The sequence below is a fragment of the Talpa occidentalis genome, unplaced genomic scaffold (assembly GCF_014898055.3).
Source record: "Talpa occidentalis isolate TD23 unplaced genomic scaffold, MPIMG_talOcc4v2.1 talOcc4.11, whole genome shotgun sequence".
Lineage (NCBI taxonomy): Eukaryota > Metazoa > Chordata > Mammalia > Eulipotyphla > Talpidae > Talpa > Talpa occidentalis.
In genome coordinates this window covers 10,908,877-10,931,299 of record NW_023601104.1, presented here as the reverse complement: position 1 = coordinate 10,931,299, position 22,423 = coordinate 10,908,877, and the positions used below count along the sequence as shown (strand labels likewise).

The window sequence follows — 22,423 nt, the reverse complement described above, 5'->3', positions numbered from 1 at the left end:
GCATCTCTTTCCATATTTTTCTTTCTGGATTTCCATAGTGTAAAAGGCAACAATTTAGAATTTTATCAATTTGTTTTCCTTTAGCACATTGTCTTAGTTTCCTATTACTGTTGAAACAAATCTCCACAAATTTAATGACTTACAAATTTATACTCTTACAGTTCTAGAGGTCAGAGTCTGAAATTACTTTCATTTAGCCAAAATCAAGGTGTCAGCAGGGCTGGTTTCTTCTGAAGCCTCTGAAAGAAGGGTTCGTTTCCTTTCCTCTTCAACTTCACATAGTGGCCACCTGTGTTCCTTGGATTGTGGCTCCTTCTCTCTTCAGGGTACATCACTCCAACCTCTGTTTCCATCATCACATCACCTTTTCCTTTGACTATAGTAATAAAATCTCTATCTTCTACCCTCTTATACAAGAACACTTGTGGGGCCTCCCCTGTGGCGCATCGGTTGAGCGCTGGGTTGCGAAGGTGCCTGCAGCCTCTGCAGCACAGGTTCGATCTCCGGCTGCTCCCCGGCCACTGGAGGAGGGTCCCACATGGCGCGCAGACCTCTCCTGCCGCCCGCTGCTCCCCTCAGCAGTGTACTTCGGTCCTACTGCCTGCTCTGCTCCCCGCTCTGGTTCTGGTGAATTCTCTCACCCTCCGCGCTTCTGACTGTACCCAGTGCTTGTATAAATAAATAAAATAAATCTAAAAAAAAAAAAAACACTTATGATTTCATTTAGTGACCAGTCACAAAATTCAAAATAATCTTCTCATCTCAAGATTCTTTTTTTAAATAATTTTTAAATATATATATATATATAACACACATCATTGTTCTTCTTTAAAAAAGATTTATTTTTTAAATTTATTTGTGTGTGCCAAGAGCTGGGGGTGTAGGCCAGAGGTGCAGGAGATGAGAGGATTTACCAGGGACAGAGTGGGGAGCAGAACAGGTGGATCTACTGATATACTCTGCTGTGGGGAGCAGCGGGCAAGGTAGGAGAAGTCTGCTGCGCTATGTGGGTTAGCTCCCTGGCTGGGGATCAAAGTCCTGCCACAGTAGCTAGAGATGGCTTGATAGCACTGAGACTTTAATCCCTGTGCCAACAGGGAGGCCCCATTGTTCATTTTTGTGCAATGCATTCTTATATGCTTTCTCTTTTCAGATGTATTCCCCATAAAGTTCCCACAGCTATACAATCCATTTTGCATATATGGTAACATTCATAGATCCAGGGATTAGGGCATGGGTGTCTTTGGGGGGACATTATTTAGCCTACCACATACAAATAATTATTCCAATTCTTACTGTTATTAATTTTCCTTACCAAAACTTTAATCAGAGCTGCTAATAATAAATATAATTCTTGGGCCTCCCCTGGTGGCGCAGTGGTTGAACGCTGGGCTGCAAAGCTGCCCTCAGCTTCTGCAGCGCTGGTTCAATCCCTGGCCACCGGGGAGGGTCCCACATGGCGCCACAGCCCTTTCCTGCCACGCCTACTGCTCCCCTCAGCAGTGTATTTCGGTCCATCTGCCTGTTCTGTTCCCCGCTCTGGCTCTGGTGAATTCCCTCACCCTCCCAAGCTTCTGACTGTACCCAGTGCTTGTATAAATAAATAAATAAATCTTTTTAAAAAAAATTTCTTGAATTTCATCTTCCTTTCCCCGTTCCCAAAGATACTAGATAATAACAGATAACAGGGCCTCCCTTGGTAGTGCAGGCCGTTGAGCACAGCGCTATTAAGCTGTCTGCAGCATTTGCAGTGCGGGTTCGATCCCCACCTGCTGATGAGAATCCCACATGGCACAGCAGACCTCTCTTGTCTCGCCTGCTGCTTCCCTCAGCAGTGTATTTTATTCAGTCCTCCTGTTCTGTTCCCCACTCTGTCTCTGGTGAATCCTCTCCCGCTCCGGTGCATCTGGCCTGTACCCAGGTTCTTGTATGCATGAATAACTAAATCTTAAAAAAAAAACTCTTCTGGGCCTCCCCGGTGGCGCAGCGGTTGAGCGCTGGGTTGCAAAGCTGCCCGCGGCCTCTGCGGCGCCGGTTCGATCCCCGGCTGCTTCCCGGCCACCGGAGGAGGGTCCCACATGGCGTGCAGACTTCTCCTGCCGCCCGCTGCTCCCCTCAGCAGTGTACTTCGGTCCTTCTGCCTGCTCTGCTCCCCGCTCTGGCTCTGGTGAATTCTCTCACCCTCCCGCGCCTCTGACTGTACCCAGTGCATGTATAACCAAACAAACAAACCAGCAAAACAAATAAATAAAGCATGCCTCTATAAAAAAAAAAAAAAAAAACTCTTCTAAAAAAAATAGATAACAAAAAGGCAGACAAATGAAGCAGTATGAAAGATAATAGACATGGGCACATTAAAGTTGGTTAATCTTCCCTTTCTCTCCAGATCTTTCAGATTAAGTTCCCTGAACAATTTCAAGTTTCCTAATGGGTATTGTCTATCACATGGGCCCTTTGGGAAAATGATATTTAAAGACATTTCTCTAATTTTGTTATTTTTGCCATGAGACAGCGCTCTGTAAATATTCTGCAGACTGATAGGTTTATCTTTTAATGCCATAGGTAGCAGATGTCCTTCAATTTTCCATGGAAACAGGTGGCTTTCTTCCAAACTGCATTAGTACTTTGCAGGAGAGTTTAATCAGACACCTCAAAGTAGCCCCTAAATATCTCTCCTTTCTGGAAGAGAGACAAAAACTAATTCAGGTGAGTATTAAAGGATGTCTTATATGACAATAATTTTTCAAGTCTTTTTCTAAGCAGGATTATCAGCTTGAGAAATCACAACTGCCATCTAAGCATAATCATTGCCAAAATCTTAGTTGTTCCAAATGTGAACAGTTTGTGGAAGCAAGTGGATAAAAGCCAGGGTCCAGATTTGTTGGTTATCAATTAAAAAGTATTCTGAAATAAATTTTAAAATTGGGACAAGGTGGGATTTTATTGGGAAATTTGGATTGAAGGCAGCAGAACAAAAATCAAGCCAATTGTTTCTCCCAAAGTAAGGTTCATTTTCTTTAGTTCCTAATAGCCTTGCATACAAACTTTTGTCATGACCATACTTGCTATAATTTTGGCCATGTAGTCATATCTGCTGCCTACAATTTTGATGAATTCCTGATCTCTCTCTCTCTCTCTTTTCCTGACTTGGCCCCTCCCTACACATACTGTATACACATACAGAGTGTGTATATTCTTAGAAGGCTAGCCATAGTGTGACAGCAGAAGGTAGTAATTGAAGAAAATAACAGTAATAGCAGTGACATTGTTTAAGTTAAGCAACCTTAGATAAAATCACTTTCTTTAAAATTACTTTACTTTTCAGTGGAAAATGTTTTGGTATCTCCAGGAAAATCCAGAAGTGTGGTTCACAAGACCTCTTTCACCCTATTTGCTGAAAATTTTGGCTTTGGAAGCCACCTACCTGCTACCCCTTCGTTTAGTACTCCTGGATGAGATGATGTCTGACCTAACTACCCTGGTAGATGGGTACTTGAACACCTATCGAGAAGGGTCAGCAGACCGCCTAGGAGGCACAGAGGTAGGTGATTGTATCTTTACCTTCTTCCTTATTCCTTGTGGAGGGCACAGTGATACCTACTCTTCATAAATGCAGCAAATTTCATGAGGCAGACCTGGTGATAAATATTCTTAAAGGGATTATAACTTGGGCTTAATCCATCTCCTTGAATATTTTTTCATAATTTTAAAAAAGATTTATTTTCTTTATTTATGCATATAAGAGCTGGGTTATAGGCCAGTGGTGCAGAGGGTGAGAGGATTCACCAAAGACAGAGTGAGGAGCAGAACAGGAGGATTGAAATACACTGCTGAGGAGAGCAGTGGGAGAGACAGGAGAGGTCTGCTGCTCTGGTGGGGTTAGCTCCCTGGTGGAGGAATCAAATTCATGCTGCAGTGGCTTGGATAGCTTGATAGTGCTGTGTCTTTAACCCCTGTGCCACCAGGGAGTTTCCTCATTATTTATTTTTAAGAAGCCAGCACAATGTAAGAAAATTGTAGACCAGAAGTTAACAAACTATGGCCCTAAGCCCAAATCTGGCCCATAGCCTATTTTTGTACAGCTTGTGTGCTGAGAATGGTTTTCAGTAATTGTAAAACCAGAGAGAAAAAAAAAAAAGCAGTGGGGGTGGGGGGGGGGAAGAGGAATGTGTCACAGAGACCATTTGTGACTCACAAAGTCTAAAATATTGATAATATAGCTCCTTACATAAAAAGTTTTCAGGCTGTTGTTTTATAAACCACTATTACTTGGGAATATTGGTGCAATATCCTAAATAAACTACTAACATTATAGGTATGAACCCCACTTAAATGTAGTTTATTTTCTTTTACTTTGTGGCTGGATTCTTGGAAGCTTGGGTCAATGTTAGGAAATTCTCCATTTTAAAAGACCCAAGAAAGTCTTAGGATTATCTCATAAACACTGACCAAAAATTTGATGATACAGAGTATCAGTGCTTAAAGTTGGACTAGATAGGTAATTTAGCATGGTAAACCATATCTCAAGCACGAAGACTATGTATGTTAGGGAATGCTAGAAGCATTCCCATTAATATCAAGAATAATACAAAATGGTGACAATCATCACTACTTTAGCATTTTTTTAAAGCTATTAGTCAATAAAATTAGGAAAAAAGATTGACTATAAAAATTGAACAGGAATATGGGCCTCCCTGGTGGCGCAAGGGGTTAAGATGGAGTGCTATGAAGCAATCCGCAGCCAGTGGAGCACAAGTTCAATCCCTGGCCAGGTCGGTGACCCACAGGGCACAGCAGACCTCTCCTGACTTACCTGCTGCTCCCCTCAGCAGTGTATTTCAGTAGATCTGCCTATTCTGTTTCCCACTCTGTCTCTGGTGAATCCTCTCACCCCCTGTACCTCTGGCCTGTACCCCAGCTCTTGTATGCATAAATAAATCAATCTTTTTTTTTTAAATGATGTTTCTTTTTTTTTTTTAAAGATTTATTTATTTATTTATACAAGCGCTGGGTACAGTCAGAAGCATGGGAGGGTGAGGGAATTCACCAGAGCCAGAGCAGGGAACAGAAGAGGTAGATTGACGAAGTACACTGCTGAGGGGAGCAGCGGGCGCCGCAGGAGAGGTCTGCACATCATGTGGGACCCTCCAGGCAGCCGGGGATTGAACCTGCGCTGCAGAGGCTGCAGGCAGCTTTGCAGCCCAGCGCTCAACCGCTGCGCCACCAGGGGTGGCCCATAAATAAATAAATCTTTTAAAAAAAAATGAACAGGAAGAATCAGAATAATTCCTTGCCTATTATGCAACTGAAAATTGAAGCAAATCAGTTGAAAAACATAAAAAGACAATTTAGAAGTGAGTAGGTACAAAATATAACAAAAAGTTATAGCTTTGCTATATCGATATACACAGCTAGAAAATATAATAGAAGAAAACATTCACTTATAACAAAAAGATAGGTTAAAAAAGATTTATTTATTTATGCATACAAGAACTGGGGTACAGGCCAGAGGTACGGGGGGTGAGAGGATTCACCAGAGACAGAGTGGGGAGCAGAACAGGCAGACTGACTGAAACACACTGCTGAGGAGAGCAGTGGGCAAGAAAGGAGAGGGCTGCTGCACCATATGGTCCAGCTCCCTGGCCAGGGATCAAACTTTTGTCCCAGTGGCTGCAGATAGCTTCATAGTGCTAAGACTTAACCCCTTGCGTCACCAGGGAGGACATTTTAATATATTCTTTATTGTAGCATTCTTTTAGTGAGAAAACACTGAAAACAAACCAAATATCCATCTGTAAGGGTTTGAATAAATTAATTAGATGCATCCATATAGCCCTTAAAAATGCCAATATGGGGGCCTCCCCTGGTGGCACAGTGGTTGAGCGCTGGGTTGCGAAGCTGCCCGCAGCCTCTGCAGCACCAGTTCGATCCCAGGCCATGGGGTGAGGGTCCCATATGGCGCGCAGACATTTCTGCCGCCCGCTGCTCCCCTCAGCAGTGTACTTCGTCAGTCTGCCTGCTCTGCTCTCCCCTATGCTCCCGCGCTTCTGACTATAATCAGTGCTTGTATATATAAATAAATAAATCTTTAAAAAAAAAAATGCCAATATGGAAAATTCTCCAAGACAAAATTTTTAGTAAAAACAAATCAAGATGCAGAAGAGGGCCTCTCTGGTGGTGCATGGGGTTAAGTCTCAGCACTATGAAGCTGTTTGCAGCCACTGCAGCCTGAGTTCGATCCCCAGCCAGGGAGCCAAGCCACATGGCACAGCAGACTTCTTTTGTCCCTCCTGCTGCTCCCCTCAGCAGTGTATTTCAGTCAGTCTGCTGCCTGTTGTACTCCCCACTCTGTCTCTGGTGAATCCTCTCACCCTACACATCTCTGGCCTACACCCCAGCTCTTGTATGCATAAATAAATAGATCTTTTTTAAAAAGATGCAGAAGAATACATAATAGCAAGATGCTATTTGTGTAAAATGATTTTAGAGGGCCTCCCCGGTGGCGCAGCAGTTGAGCGCTGGGTTGCGAAGCTGCCCGCAGCCTCTGCGGCGCCGGTTCGATCCCCGGCTGCTCCCCGGCCACCGGAGGAGGGTCCCACATGGCGCACAGACCTCTCCTGCCGCCCGCTGCTCCCCTCAGCAGTGTGCTTCGGTCCTTCTGCCTGTTCTGCTCCCCGCTCTGGCTCTGGTGAATTCTCTCGCCCTCCCGCGCTTCTGACTGTGCCCAGTGCTTGTATAAACAAAAACGAACGAACAAATAAATAAATAAATAAATAAATAAATAAAGCATGCCTCTATTAAAAAAAAAAAATAAAAAAAAATGATTTTAGAAAGAGTTATCAAATAAAAAGTTGGGGTAAAATAAAAATTGACAAATATAACCCAATGAAAAGATAAATAGTAAGAGATATATGTAAATATATACGCGTGTATATACACACACACACACATTCCTATCCCATACATACAATGGAGATATACACACATTACTCACAAATATGCTCATATATACACAGACTACCTCTGGGAGGCTATGCAAGAAACTGCTTTTTAGAGAATGCACCTGCTAAGGCAACTGTGTCCAGGTTAAAAAGAAACTCACTTGCCATTGTATAATCTTTTTGCACATGTGCAACACACACACATTTGTGGATTCCAAATATTTAAATCACCAGAAAAAAGCCCTATAGTTGGAGACACCAGAGGGTGCTATAAGAACACGTTTGAATAGACCTACCATTGCCGAACATTTCATTACTGTAGAAGTAATTATAAGGACCATAGTCAGAAGTTTAGTTATAGTACACTGTGTTCATTTTCTTTTCTTAGCCTACGTGTATGGATCTTCCAGAGGAACTGCTTCAACTTACAAGCTTCCAGAAGCAGCGTAGAGAGCGAGCTGCCAAAGAATATAGGGTGAATGCACAGGGACTCCTAATAAGGACAGTGCTCTATCCAAAAAAAACAGTGACAGAGACAGCAGAGAAAGGGGAAAGAGTAAGAGGTTTCTTACGTTGTAAAAATTCTAGGCTTCACGAAGGTCCAAGTTTTACCTCTCATGAGGATATAAATTTGCTGAAAGAAGAACCTAAAACAACAGAACCTCAGCATCTACATCCCATGAAGGAGGGAGAAGCCAGTGAGGCATCCAGTAACAAACTCACTTGCCTGGAGTCAGAGGCGTTGGAGGAAGAGAGAACAACTCAAAAAGAACAACTTCAGGTACCCAAGCATGAGTTTCAGACAAATTTATCTTTAAAAGAGGAGATAGAACAGTTGCTGATGGTAGAAAACAAGGAACATTTAAAATGCGTAATACAAGATGATTCATTGTCTCCTTCCCTTCCTCAGGAAGCTGGAGTGTCTCCAAGTGACACCTTTCATACTTTTAGAAAAGCTGTGCTTTCCACACTTCCTCCTTGTCCAGCTTTGGAGAAGACTGATTCCTGGGTAAATCCTTTTCTAGATCAGCCTTAGAGATCTGCTGTTTGTTCCAGAGGCTGTAAAGATGGCTCATTTCCCCTGCCATGGGGGCCTTCCTCATTGTTTAAGTTTCTCATGTAAATTTTGTCACATCTCTGTCATAGGCTTGGCAGAAAAATAATATTCACTTACTCCTATATTCCTGGTATTTGATTAGAATGGGAATATGTTAATTAAAGGAGTAAATGTTCTGATCATATTACTGTGCATAAATGTTCTCAGTGGCCAGAGTGAATTATTTTCTTATAATTTGGATTTAGAGGATTTGAAGAAGGAAAAAATCTTGAGCTTAGTAAACAGAAAAATCCATATTTTTAAAATTTTGTGTTTTATGGTTTGAACGGAGTTGGTAAAACTCTTAGTTAAAAGTTTAAAAAAATTGGTACCTGATAACTTCAGAGTATGTTTTTCTTTATTAAAGAGATTGATTTGTCAATTATATATCAATGAGGCTGAAAAAAATATTAGCTTTATATTTGAATTTTGAATGTTTGGTCTGTTCATGTCATACAAAAATAATAGATGATGTTAATATAAGGATATCCCAGTTGTAATTTTTTTTTTCATTCCACTTACTTTGAATAGGTTTTGTCCAATTTCCTAAAAAGCAGAGACTTCTTTTGAGTATGTTTAGTATGTAAACTTAAAATTAGAATCCACTGTGTTTGAAGTTGATATACTTTTCTTAGGGTGAAAGAAGAACAGCTCATACTGAGCCTTTTTTATATTGAATACTTGTAAGTTGCATACATTTTTTGTGTGTGTATATAACCAATAAAACTGTTTTGGCTTTAGGTTATCTTTCTTTTCTTAATTGGGCCAGCATAGGAATAAATTGGAATATTCAGGATTTGTAGGTCTTAAGCAAGAAATTTGTAATTTAAGTGTTTTATAGGACTCTTACTTATTGCACTTAGGGGAAACTTAGGGACACGCTATGATTATGAATATCTTGTCTGAATTAACTGATTTTGTCATGAGTGCCAGTGAAAGAAGAGCTATGTCTTCCCAAATTCCAGAGCCCAGATCTAGCCTAGCTTATGATAAGGCAAGCCCAAGAACTCTCAGGTCAACCCAGCAGTTGGAGCATCTCACTTTGTCCTCAGTTTAAAAGGTTACTTGGGGCCAAGGTGATTTCTGTTCATCTTAGATAAATGCATCTTCAGACTGAACCAAGAATGTGGTTAATCTCTGTTTACTCTGGAAGGGCATGAATTCCTGTAAAATTTTTAGAGTTTATTTGCTTCTTATGGAAGTATTAAGTTACTACTTCCAACAGAAATACATACAAATTTCAAAGAAAAATGAATATTTTTCATATTTTACAAATAGATTTTTTATTATGTATGTTTTGTGACCATACAGAGACCAACAACAGGACCTTTCCTGGTCAGACCTTTCCTGTGTTGCTAAAAATAGTAGCCACTAGCCATATGTCACTATTTAAGTTAAAATTAAGTAAAATTTAAAAATTCAGTTCCTCAGTTGTACTTGCAATATTTCCAGTGCTTAGTAGTCCCATATAGCCATCCAGTGGCTACCATGTTGAACAAAGTAAATACAGGACATTTCAGAAAATTCCACTGGATAGTGCTATTTGAGAAGTACATTGACTCCCAAAACTAAATGTTCTTTTTGAGTTGCATTACAGTATTTTGTCAATGAAACATCCATGTTTCTGGAACTGCATTTTTCTATACTGTATTCTACCTGAAGTGCCTATCTAAATTCCATGTGTACAGTCAGATCCTGCCTTTGCTACATAGAGTAGAAAATATTGCTAGGTTGTTAAGCCCTATTGCTGGTGCTCTGTGCCATTACTCAGATTTCTTGTCTCAATTTTGCCCAGAATTTTGGGAAATCCTGGGTTCTTGTCCAACACATTGTCGAATTCTTACTCTGTATTTTTCCAGTCGAGAATTTATAAACCACACTGCCTGCTTTCTCAAACTCTTGGGGGGAGTCTTCACTTCAATCTATTGTGTCTGTCCTACTCAGGTCTGACTTTTCTGATGTTATATTTCCAGTGCATGATCTGCAATTAGAGAGTCTCCCTGGTTATCTAACCCTTTTAATTTGGAAGTTAGTAAATGAAGTTAAATGACTTTCCTGAACAAAAATGCAAATGTTTCTTGCATTTTGGTTCATGCAGTATTCTTTCAACTATAGTACACTTTTGTATTTCTGTACTATCTGTCGTAATTTCTCCTTTTTGATTTGTGATTCTTTATTTTCTCTCTTTTCCCTATTCTAGCTAGGAATTTCTCCTGTTTATCTCCTCAAAGAAATAGCTTTTGGTTTCACTGATTTCTTATAGTTTTTTAATCTCTATTTCATTTTCATTCTTTATTTTTTATTATTTTCTTCCCTCTGCTAACTTAGGACTTAGGTCTTATTTATTTCTCTCTTTTTTTTTAATGCTAAGGCAGTACATTTAAGATTTTTAAAAATTTATTTATTTTTGATAGAACAACTGGGATGTAGGCCAGGGGTGCAGGTAGGGGGGTGGGGTGATTCACCAGAAACAGAATAGGGAACAGAATGGGCAGATATTGAAACATACTGCCAAGGGGAGCAGTGGGTGAGACAGGAGAGGTCTGCTGTGCCATGTGGTTTAGTTGCATGACTGGGATGGAATTCAGGTTGTTATGGTGGGCCATAGTGGTGGTAATGCTGAGACTTAACCCCTAGGCAACCAGTGAGGCCCTTGTTCCTCTTTTTCAAGTTGCTTCAGATGTGATATTAGGTTGTTTGGAATTTTTGTTTTTTAGTATGGCAATTATCTTTCCCCTTAAGACTGCTTTTGCTGCACCTCCTAGATTCTGGTGACTTATCTCATCATTTTCATTAGCTTAATGATTTTTTAATTTCTGATTTGATATCCTCTTTTATCCAATTGCTATTAAGCAGAATATGTTATTTGACACCCACATATTAATAGTTTTCTGCTTTTTTGTTTTATTTATTTATTTATTTTATTTATTTATATAAGAACCAGGGTATAGGCCAGATGTGCAGGAGGGAGAGAGGATTCACCAGAGAGAGAGTGGGGAACAGAACAGGCAGACAGATGAAGTACACTGCTGAGGAGAGCAGCGGGCATGACAGGAGAGGCCTGCCGTGCCATGTGGGACCCTTGCAAGTCGGCTGGGATCTAACCAGCACTGCAGAGGCTGCAGACAGCTTCACAGCACTGGGCTTAACTGCCTGCACCACCAGGGGAAGCCCTTATTTAATTTTTTTAAGATTTATTTATTTATTTATGCATACAAGAACTGGGGTGCATGCCAGAGATGGCAAGGTGAGAGGATTCACCAGAGACAGAGTGGAGAGCAGAACAGGCTGATCTACTGATATGCACTGCTGAGGGGAACAGCTGGTGAAAAAGGAGAGTTCTACTGTGCCATGTGGGTTAGCTCCCTGGCAGGGGATCAAACTCATGCTGTAGTGGCAGGTGATAGCTTGATAGCACTGACAGCTGTGCTTTAATCACTGTGCCACCAGGGAGGCCCTCTGTTACTTTTTCTCTCCTCCATGTTAGGTATTGTCTTCCTTGATATTCATTGTTCTTTTGCTTTGTAAGGATTTCTTTCATATGTGGCTTAATGTTGATAAATTATTTTAGCTTACTTTTGAGTGTTAATTTTGCTGGTAGACAATTCTTCTGAAAGTCTTTTTCTTAAGTACTTGAATACCTCTTTCCTTTGTGCTTGTAATGTTTCTGTTGAAAAATATGCTGATAGTTTGATTGATGTTCCCTTATATATTACTACTTTTTCTCTCAACTTTTTAAGTATTTTATCCTTATCATTGATGCTTGACATCTTTACTGTTATGAATCTTAGTACAGGTCTATCAAGTATCTTGCTTGGTACTCTTTGGTCTATGCTTTTCTTTGCTTCTGTGATCCCCATGATATGGATGCTACATCATTTTAAGATGTTCAGAGAACTCATAAACGTTTTTATCTTTTTAAATTCTTTTTTCTCTACTTTGTGCTATTCTGTGTTCTATAATATTGTGTTTTCAAGTTTATTAATTCTCTCCATTGTACTGTTTCTCTGCTGTTAAGACAGTTGTATTTTTAAAATCAACTATAGTGCTTCTTAACTCCTTTATTTCTGAATGTAGCCAACTCATATTCATTATCTTTATTCTGTTGTTGATTTATATCCTCCATTGTTGTTGTTTTTTTTTTAAGTTCCATCAATGTTGCCAGTATTGTTGCCCCAAATTACCCTTCTATCATGCTTCATAACTCCACTGATTTGGTTTTCCTTTTAGGCATTTTTACTGTGTTCTTCTATCTCCTCATTTTCAATTTTGTATGTGATTTAGTGTAGTGCCAGCAAGCACAGGGTAGGTTCACTATGGATTCAGACAGGCAGATGAAGGAGAGTCCTGGAGCACTTGGTGAATTTTTCAGGTTTTAATGCTCTCTCAGATAGCCAGGTACAGAGGTACACCAGGCAGGGCTGGTATGCAAGGAGGCAGTCACAGGCCAAGGGATGGGGGGGGGGGCAGGGGGAGCTGGGAGGCAGGCAGGCAGGCAAGATAGCCTCCCAGCCCCCCACAAATCCTTACACTTTCTCTGGGCTCTCTCTGGCATTCTCTCATGGTCTTACCTCTTCTGTAGTCACTGGTCCTCTTGCAGCCATCCTCCCCTTGCTGTCCCCTCAGTGACACTGCCTTTATAACACTGGCCTCTAGGCTCAAATGTCCATAGTCAGGCATGCATACCCCATGCCCATGCTCCCAAGTGCCTCTTGCATCAACATGACTATGGCTGCTGGTGATAGTCACAGAGGCTAGTGTACAAAAAGCCTGATTAATTTACTTACCCAACATTTAGTAAGGATAAATTTTCAACTGCTGTTCTGTAGTTTTTGGAGTAGTCAGGTGATGGTTACCAGCAAGGTGTAGTAGATTTAGAAGAGGTCTTGGAGCAATAAGCATCAAAGTATCATCTCTAGTAGACTCAGGAGTTTGAAATTCCTGTTGTAAAGTGCTTCTTAGTCAGACTGCAGGTGTTTCAGATATCTCAAACTGCGATAGGTGGTGGCAGATGTTTTGGATGTTTCAACCTGGAGGGGGCCAGGGTGTGGCAAGAGTTTTGGATATGTCAGTTTTGGTCTTTAGTAGTAGTCTCTTCTATAAGGAAATCAGGTGCTCTGAACTGTTTCAGACTACAACTGTTCTGTATTATGAACCTCAGTTTCAAACCAGTGATCCTCGCTCTCTCCTGCAATGCACCCTCCACCTAGCTACCTCCTCGTGCATGGCCTTAGATAGGGCAGTGCTGGGTAGTCCTGATGTTGGCATATGCCCAAGTCATTAGATGTAGGAGGCTTTGCACTGCTGCAGCTCCTCCCTCTTGTAGCTTGTACTGCCTCATTTTTACATTAAACAAAGTTACTTGGAGTTTTACACACCCCTTTCCCTTAGGCTGATGCTCCTATTATGTATGCTGATAACCAGTTTTTCCGTAGCGGGGTTTAGCTTTGTTTTGTGTCCATTTTATTGGGTGAGCCTGATGTCTTCACTCTGTTGACATCTTACCAGATTCCCCTGAGGCATAACATTTTAATTTTTAAAATTCTTCTTCATTCTTTTTTTTTAAATTTTTAAAAAAAGATTTATTTTTATACAAGAACTGGGGTATAGGCCAGAGGCACGGGAGGGCGAGAGGATTCATCAGAGACAGAGTGGGGAGCAGAACAGGTAGACTGACTGAAACACACTGCTGAGGGGAGCAGTGGGCAAGACAGGAGAGGTCTGCTGTGCCCTGTGTGTATCTCCCTTGCCAGCTGGGAATCGAACCCGTGCTGCAGAGGCTGCAGACAGCTTCACAGTGCTGCGCTCAACCCACTGCGCCACCGGGGAGGCCCTCTAACTTCTTTATTCATAAACCTGAAGTTTTCCTGTCATTTTCTTGTAACTTATCAGATATTATAAAATTTAATGAGAACATGAACATTTGAATCTTGATAAATCTCCCTAATCTCTGTGCAAGAATAATACTATGGGCAAAATATTTTTATGCTAGAAACCAGAAAACAAGGCCAAAATCCTTATACTCATGATAAAAGATATCTTAGAAAATTATGTTTTTATTACATGAAACAAACATTGTGTCAGCTAAATTGCTTGGTTCAGGGGCCTCCCTGGTGGCATATGGGGTTAAGCGTCAGCACTGTGAAGCTATCTGCAGCCACTGCAGCAAGAGTTTGATCCCCAGCCAGGAAGGTGACCCACATAGCGCAGCAGACCTCTCCTGACTGCCCATTACTCCACTCCCCTCAACAGCGTATTTCAGCCAGTCAGCCTGTCTTGCTCCTCACTCTCTCTCTGGTGAATCTCTGGTGAATCTCACCCTCTGCACCTCTGGCCTGTACCCCAGTTCTTGTATGCATAGATAGCTAAATATTAAAAAAAATAATAATAAATGGGGCCTCCCCGGTGGCACAGTGGTTGAGCGCTGGGTTACGTAGCTGCCTGCAGCCTCTGCAGCACGGGTTGGATCCCCGGCTGCTCCCTGGCCACCAGAGGAGGGTCCCACATGGCGCACAGACCTCTCCTGCTGCCCGCTGCTCCCCTCAGCAGTGTACTTCGGTCCCTCTGCCTGTTCTGCTCCCTGCTCTGGCTCTGGTGAATTCTCTCACCCTCTTGCGCTTCTGACTGTACCCAGTGATTGTATAAATAAATAAATAAATCTTTAAAATAATAATAATATTGGGCCTCCCCGGTGGCGCAGCGGTTGAGCGCTGGGTTGCGAAGCTGCCTGCAGCCTCTGTAGCGCTGGTTCGATTCCCAGCTGCTCCCTGGCCACCGGAGGAGGGTCCCACATGGCGCGCAGACCTCTCCTGCCGCCCACTGCTCCCCTCAGCAGTGTACTTCGGTCCTTCTGCCTGCTCTGCTCCCTGCTCTGGCTCTGGTGAATTCTCTCACCCTCCCGCGCTTCTGACTGTACCCAGTGCTTGTATAAATAAATAAATAAATAAATCTTTAAAAAAAAAAAATAAATAAAAAAAAATAAAATAATAATAATATTAAATTGATTTCACCCTAAAAAAAAGGTGAACATACTTTTTTTAACACACTCAGAGGTTCTGAGTTTGTGACTACAATTTAATGAATCTCCCCGGACAGGAAGTGCTGTCACATTGTAATCAGGACATTATTAGCAATTCAGCCTTAGAATAGTATGTCATTGCAAAAAAAAAAAAAATGCATAAGGTCTACTTATGCTTAGGCATGAAACAGCATTTCTTTCTTTCTTTTTTTTTTTTTTTCTTTTTTCTTTCTTTTTTTTTTTTTGGGACCCTCGCTGGTGGCCGGGGAAGGAACCGGCGCTGCAGCGGCTGGCGGGCAGCCTCACAACCCAGCGCACAACCACTGCGCCACCTGGGGAGGCCTGAAACAGCATTTCTTAAATAATTAAATAGAATAGAAAATATCATAGTGTGTTGCACATACTAAGAGAAAGTATTGTTTTGTGAAACATTCCTTGGGAATCTTTCCTTTTACTGTTGGTTGCTGTAAAAAATAAAGATAAAAATAGAGGTAAATTTATAGCTTTAAGTACTATAATATAAAACAATGCTAAAGGGCCTCCCCGGTTGGCGCAGCGGTTGAGCACTGGGTTGTTAAGCTACCCGCAGCCTCTGCAGCGCCGGTTCGATCCCCGGCCGCCTGGCACGGGTCCCACATGTCACACAGACCTCTCCTGCTGCCCTCTGCTCCCCTCAGCAGTGTACTTCGTCATTCTGCCTGTTCTGTTCCCCTCTCTGGCTCTCTGGTGAATTCTCTCACCCTCCCGCACTTCTGACTGTACCCAGTGCTTGCATAAATAAATAAATAAATCTTTAAAAAATAAAAAATAACATAAAATAAAACAATGATAAAAATACAGTGATCTCTGGGCCTCCCCTGGTGGCGCAGCGGTTGAGCGCTGGGCTGCGAGGCTGCCCGCAGCCTCTGCAGCGCCGGTTTGCTCCCCAGCCCTCGGCGAGGGTCCCACAAAAAAAAAAAAAAAAAAATACAGTGATCTCAGATTCTACCTTAAGCTAAAAAATGAAAAGTAAGTTAAGCATATGTTAACTGGAAGGATGAAATGAATAGTGATAACAATAGAATTCAATAAAATTAAAAGTGGACCAAAAACCCAATAAATTTCATACCTACTTCTTTGAAAAGAGCAATGAAATTGGGGCCTCCCCGGTGGCGCAGCGGTTGAGTGCTGGATTGCAAAGCTGCCTGCAGCCTCTGCTGTGCCGGTTCGATCCCCGGCTGCTCCCCGGCCACTGGAGGAGGGTCCCACGTGGCGTGCAGACCTCTCCTGCCGCCCGCTGCTCCCCTCAGCAGTGTACTTCGGTCCTTCTGCCTGCTCTGCTCCCCGCTCTGGCTCTGGTGAATTCTCTCACCCTCCCGCGCTTCTGACTGTACCCAGTGCTTGTATGTATGTCTGTATCAATCAATAAATCTTTAAAAAAAAAAGAAAAGAGCAATAAAATTGCTAAACCTTTACCTATAACTGACCAACAAAGAAAAAGATAAATTACCAGCATCAAGAATGAAAAATTATCATTAAAAGGATAATAAGGGACAAATGAACCATTCTACATATGTCCACCAATTTTACAACTTAATTGAAATGGACAAATTCATTGAAAAACACAAATTACCATAACTGATTCAAGAAGAAATAGAAAATCTGAACAGCCTTAAATCAATTAAAGAAATTGAATTCATAATTTTAAACCTCCCCACAAAGCAGTTTTTCTACCCAGATTACATTACTGGTGAATTTTTTTCATCTAAAGTAGCATAATACCATTCTTTTTTTTTTTTTTTTTAATTTATTTATTTATACAGGCACTGGGTATAGTCAGAAGCGCAGGAGGGTGAGGGAATTCACCAGAGCCAGAGCGGGGAGCAGAACAGGCAGAAGGACCGAAGTACACTGCTGAGGGGAGCAGCGGGCGGCAGGAGAGGTCTGTGTGCCATGTGGGACCCTCCTCCGGTGGCCGGGGAGCAGCCGGGGATCGAACCGGCGCCGCAGAGGCTGTGGGCAGCTTCGCAACCCAGCGCTCAACCGCTGCGCCACCCGGGAGGCCCAAATGTTAAAATTTTTAAGACTGATCCATAGAATATGAAACCATCAACAAAAGATCCTTCATGTTCCAAAACATTCACAGCAGCACTATTTACAATAGCTAGGGCATGGATGCAGCCTAAATGTCCATCGACAGACTTACTGAATTCAGCAGAGCCAGAGTGGGAAGCAGAACAGGCAGAAGGACGGAAGTACACTGCTGAGGGGAGCAGCGGGCAGCAGGAGAGGTCTGCGCTCTATGTGGGACCCTCGCCCAGCAGCTGGGGATCGAACAGGCACTGCAGAGGCTGCAGGCAGCTTCGCAGCCCAGCGCTCAACCGCTGCGCCACCGGGGAGGCCCTAAAGTAGCATAATACCATTCTTTCAATAAAAAGAATGGTCACGACCCAACTCATTTTATGAAGCCAGCATTATCCTGAAGTCAAAACTAGATATTACAAGAAAACTATAGACCAATAACCCTCATAACATAGATGTAAAATCCTTAACAAGATAGAAGCAAATAAAATTCAGAAATATTTAAAAAGAATACATCATGAGGAAGTAGAGTTTATCCTGGGAATGCAAATTTGATTTAACATGAAAATGTAATGCATCATATTAAAAGAATGAAGGAGAAAGACCATATTATTATTTCCGTAGCTACCAAATATATTTTTGACAAAATTGTACATCAATTCATGGTTTAATAAACAAAACAAAACTAGGATTAGCAGGGCACTTCTACCTGGTAAAGGTCTTTCAAAAAACCCATTACTGAGGGCCTCCCTGGTAACCTAGGAGTTAAGTCACAGTGCTGTTAGCTATCATATCACTGCTACAGCCTGAGGTCAGCTAAACCACTTATGGTGAGCATACCTCTCCCTTAGCAGTGAATTTCAGTAAATTCACCTGTTGTGTACCTCACTTTGTCTATGGTGAATCCTCTCACACACACCCCCACCACATATCTCTGGCCTACACCCTAGTTCTTTTTTTTATTTTTTTATTTTTTATTTATTTATTTTATTTATTTATTTGTACAAGCACTGGGTACAGTCAGAAGCTCGGGAGGGTGAGAGAATTCACCAGAGCCAGAGCAGGGAGCAGAACAGGCAGAAGGACCAAGTACACTGCTGAGGGGAGCAGCGGGCGGCAGGAGAGGTCTGCGCGCCATGTGGGACCCTCCTCCGGTGGCCGGGGAGCAGCCGGGGATCGAACCGGCGCTGCAGAGGCTGCGGTCAGCTTCGCAACCCAGCGCTCAACCGCTGCGCCACCGGGGAGGCCCCCTACACCCTAGTTCTATGCAAACAAACAAACAAAAAAATTACACCAAAGGCATAAGGCAACAAAAGAAAAAAAAATAGATAAATTGAACTTAGTGAAATGCTTAAAATTTATGCATCAGAAGAGACTATTAAAAGAGTAAAAGGGCAAGGCTTCCCTGGTGGTGCAGCAGGTTGAGCGCAGCGCTGTGAAGCTGTCCATAGCCTCTGCAGTGCAGGTTCGATTCCCGGCCAGCCAGGGAGAAACCCACATGGCGTGGCAGACCTCTCCTGTCATGCTCGCTGCTCCACTCAGTAGCATTTTCGGTCCATCTGCCTGTTCTGCTCCCCGCTCTATCTCTGGTTTATTTTTCTCACCCTCCTGCGCCCATCACCTTACCCCAGTTCTTGTATAAATAAACAAATCTTTTTAAAAAATAGAAAAAAAAAGAGTAAAAGGGCAACTGGCAGCATTAGAGAAAATATTTGCAAATGACATATCTGTTAAATAATTAAAATCAAGAATATAAGGTAAATCCTAAAATTTGGCGATATAAAGCAAACAATCTGATTAAAAAATAGACAGACATTTCTCCAAAAAGACATACACGTGGTTAATAAGCTAACAGGCCTACAAAAATAGGCATAGGAGCCTCCATGGGGGCTTCGAGGGTTAAGTCTCAGTGCTATCACTGCCATGGTCTGAGTTCCATCCCCAGTCCCTGGCCAGGGAGCTACCCACATGTGGTGCAGCAAACATCTGTCTCGCCCACTGCTCCCCTCAGCAGTGTATTTCAGTAGATCTGCCTGTCCTGCTCCCCTCTCTGTCTCTGGTGAATCCTCTCCCCACCTCCCAGCACCTCTGGCCTACACCCCAGCCCTTCTATGCGAAAAGAGATATATAAGTCAAAACTAAAGAGATACTACCTTGATCTAATAAGGGTGGCTACTACCAGAAAAAAACAAACCAAAAACAAAAAACTGAAAAGGATGTGGAGAAATTGGAACACTTGCACACAGTTGGTGGATGTGTAAAATGGTACAGCTGCTGTGGAAAGCAGTATGGCAGTTACTCAAAAAGTTAAAAATAGAATTGCCACAGCATCCAGCAATTCTACTTCTGGGCATATACTCAAAAGAATTGAAAATGGCTCTTGGAGAGAGATTTGTACACCATGTTTATAGCAGCATTTGTCAAAATAGCTAAAGCATGGTATCAACCCAGTGTCCATCCACAGATAATGGATAAGCAAAATGGGGTATATACTTAAAATGGGATATTATTCATCCTTAAAAAGGAAGGAAATTCTGACATATGCTACAGCATGGATGAACCATGAGAACATGATTCTAAAGGAAATAATCTAGTCACAAAAAGACAAGTAGCAGGTACCTAGACTGGTCGCCATCACAGAGACAGGAAGAATGGTAGTTGCTGGGAACTACAGGGAGGGAAGAGAGGGAGTTACTGTTAGTGGATATAGAGTTTGTTTTGCCAGATAAAAATAATTCTGGAGATTAATTGTTATAATGGTTATACAATAATGTAAATGGTGTAATATTAATACCAGTAAAAATGAAGTAGATGGCAAATTTTATGTTATATGTATTTTATCATATTTTTTTAATTCCAGAAAATCCCTATTAATAACATCACACTTATAACAACAGTGAAAGCCTGAATGTTTTCCCCTTGATTGACAACAAAGAAAAGGTGGGCCTCCCTGGTAGCACAGGGGTTAAAGACAGCGCTATCAAGCTGTCACCAGCCACTGTAGCAGGAGTTTGATTTCTCTGTCTGCCTTGGAGGTGACCCACATGGCACAGCAGACCTCTCCTGTCTCGCCCGCTACTCCCTTCAGCAGTGTATTTCAGCAGACACACCTGTTCTGCTCCCTACCCTGTCTCTAGTGAAACCTCTCACTCCCCACCCCCAGCACCTCTGGCCTACACCCCAACTCTTGTATGCATAAATAAATAAATCTTTAAAAAAGAAAACAATGAAACAGTATCTGCTCTTACTACTTTAGATAATCATTGTATGGCAAGTACTAACTAATAGAATAAGAAGGAAAAATAAAAAGCATATGGATTAGAAATTTTAAAAATAAAATTGTGTTTTTTAGATGACATGATGATGTGCATACAAATATCCTAAAGAATCTACCAAAAAGGGGCCTTCCTGGTGACATAGGGATTGTCTCAGCGCCATCACCAAGATCACCTGAGTTTGATCCTCGACCAAGAAGGTAACCCATGAGGCGCTGCAGATCTTTCCTGTTTTGCCCACTGTTCCCCTTAGCAATGTATCTCAGTAGATCTGCCTGTTCTGCTCTCCACTCTGTCTCTGGTGAATCCTCTCACCTCCTTGGCACCTCTGGCCTGTACCCCAGTTCTTCTATGCTAAAATAAAATCTTTATTAAAAGGAAAATCTACCAAAGGATCCTAGAAACCATATGTAGCAGTATTATCACACAAACATGGGAATGCAGGCATGTCATGCATGAGTTAATATTTCAGTCAATCATGGACTGCATATATGGCATAGTCCCAGCAGTCTACACCACATAGCATATGTGTGTAGTAGGCTATACCATCTAAGTTTGTGTAATTACACTCTATGACATTTGCACAGTGAAATCGCCTAATTACACATTTCTCTCAATCTATCCCTGTCATTAAGCATGACTATATTCCAAAAAAATCTAGCCCAAAACAATTACAAATTGAAATATTAAATGTACCATTTGCAATAATGTCCAAAAAATGATACCCTTAAGGATGCATTAAGATGTATATAAGACCTTGGGCCTCCCTGGTGGCGCAGCGGTTGAGCGCTGGGTTGCGAAGCTGCCCGCAGCCTCTGCAGCGCCGGTTCGATCCCCGGCTGCTCCCCGGCCACCGGAGGAGGGTCCCGCATGGCGCGCAGCCCTCTCCTGCCGCCCGCTGCTCCCCTCAGCAGTGTACTTCGGTCCTTCTGCCTGCTCTGCTCCCCGCTCTGGCTCTGGTGAATTCTCTCACCCTCCCGCGCTTCTGACTGTACCCAGTGCATGTATAAACAAAAAACAAACAAACAAACAAATAAATAAATAATAAAACATGCCTCTATAAAAAAAAAAAAAAAAAAAAAAAGATGTATATAAGACCTATGTATTGAAGTTATTGCTGAGAATTTAACAAATATATGCATGTATGTGTGTGAGTGTGTGTGTGTATATATATATATATATATATATATATATATAAACTATATCATGGGACACTGTATTGTTGTCAGTTACCCCCAAATTGGTCTATAAATTTATTATAATTACAGACAAAATCCAAAGCAGTCTTTCATGTGAAGCTTGGATGCAAGTTTCCAGGGTGATTCCAAAATGTATAGGAAATGTTTTAGATTAGCTAAAATAAGTTGAAAAAGGGAGAAGAAAGTTAAAGGATTTTACTACCTGATTTAAAGGCTTTAAAGCAGCAGTAATCAAAACAGGTGTTTGGTGTAAGGTAGTCATGAGACCAATGGAATAGGATTTTGAGCCCAGTAAAAGAGCCACGTATTTAAGGTCAATTTTCATTTTGACAAAGATATCAAGATAAATTCAAGGAGTGAAAGAAATTTTGTTTTTAACAAGTGGTTGCAGAACAGCTAGGTGTTTGTGTGGAAAAAAAATAAACATCCTTACACCATAAAAAATTAAATGAATTGTAGACCTAGAATGTAAAGAGATATAACTATACACAATTTTAAAGAAAACGTAGAAAATACTTATGACACTGAATTTTCTTAGTATATAAATGCATAAGATATAAATTTAAAAAACTATAAATTTTGTATCATCAAAATTTAAAAGTTCTCTTAGACACTTCAACAAAAATTAAACAGCGGATTTAATAAATACACTGTTACAGGGAGCAGCAGGAGAGATAGGAGAGGTCTGCTGCACCATATGTATGTTAGCTCCCTGGCCGGGAATCGAACTCAGGCCATAGCAGTGATAACTGCTGAGATCTAACCCCTAGGCCACCAGGGAGGCCCAGCTTTATCTTTTTTTTTTTTTTTTTGTGGTAACATTAGTTTACAAG

At 41.6% G+C, this 22,423-nt stretch overlaps 1 protein-coding gene across 14 annotated transcripts in view; it reads left to right on the top strand.

Moving 5' to 3' along the window:
- EXD1 (exonuclease 3'-5' domain containing 1) overlaps positions 1 to 20,801 on the top strand; it is a 44,250-nt gene extending 23,449 nt beyond the window's left edge. For 9 of the 14 annotated variants that reach the window (XM_037502241.2, XM_037502238.2, XM_054700696.1 and 6 more), the window contains 4 exons: positions 2,563 to 2,706; positions 3,326 to 3,541; positions 7,330 to 7,950; positions 19,977 to 20,056. In XM_037502241.2, coding sequence (XP_037358138.2) covers positions 2,563 to 2,706; positions 3,326 to 3,541; positions 7,330 to 7,950; positions 19,977 to 20,024 — 1,029 coding nt within the window. In that variant the 3' untranslated portion in view covers positions 20,025 to 20,056. Of the gene's footprint in view, positions 1 to 2,562; positions 2,707 to 3,325; positions 3,542 to 7,329; positions 8,769 to 19,976; positions 20,057 to 20,468 lie in introns of those variants that run through there. The other 5 variants (XM_037502245.2, XM_037502242.2, XM_037502248.2 and 2 more) reach the window with 5 other exon arrangements.
- The last annotated feature ends 1,622 nt before the right edge of the window (positions 20,802 to 22,423 follow it).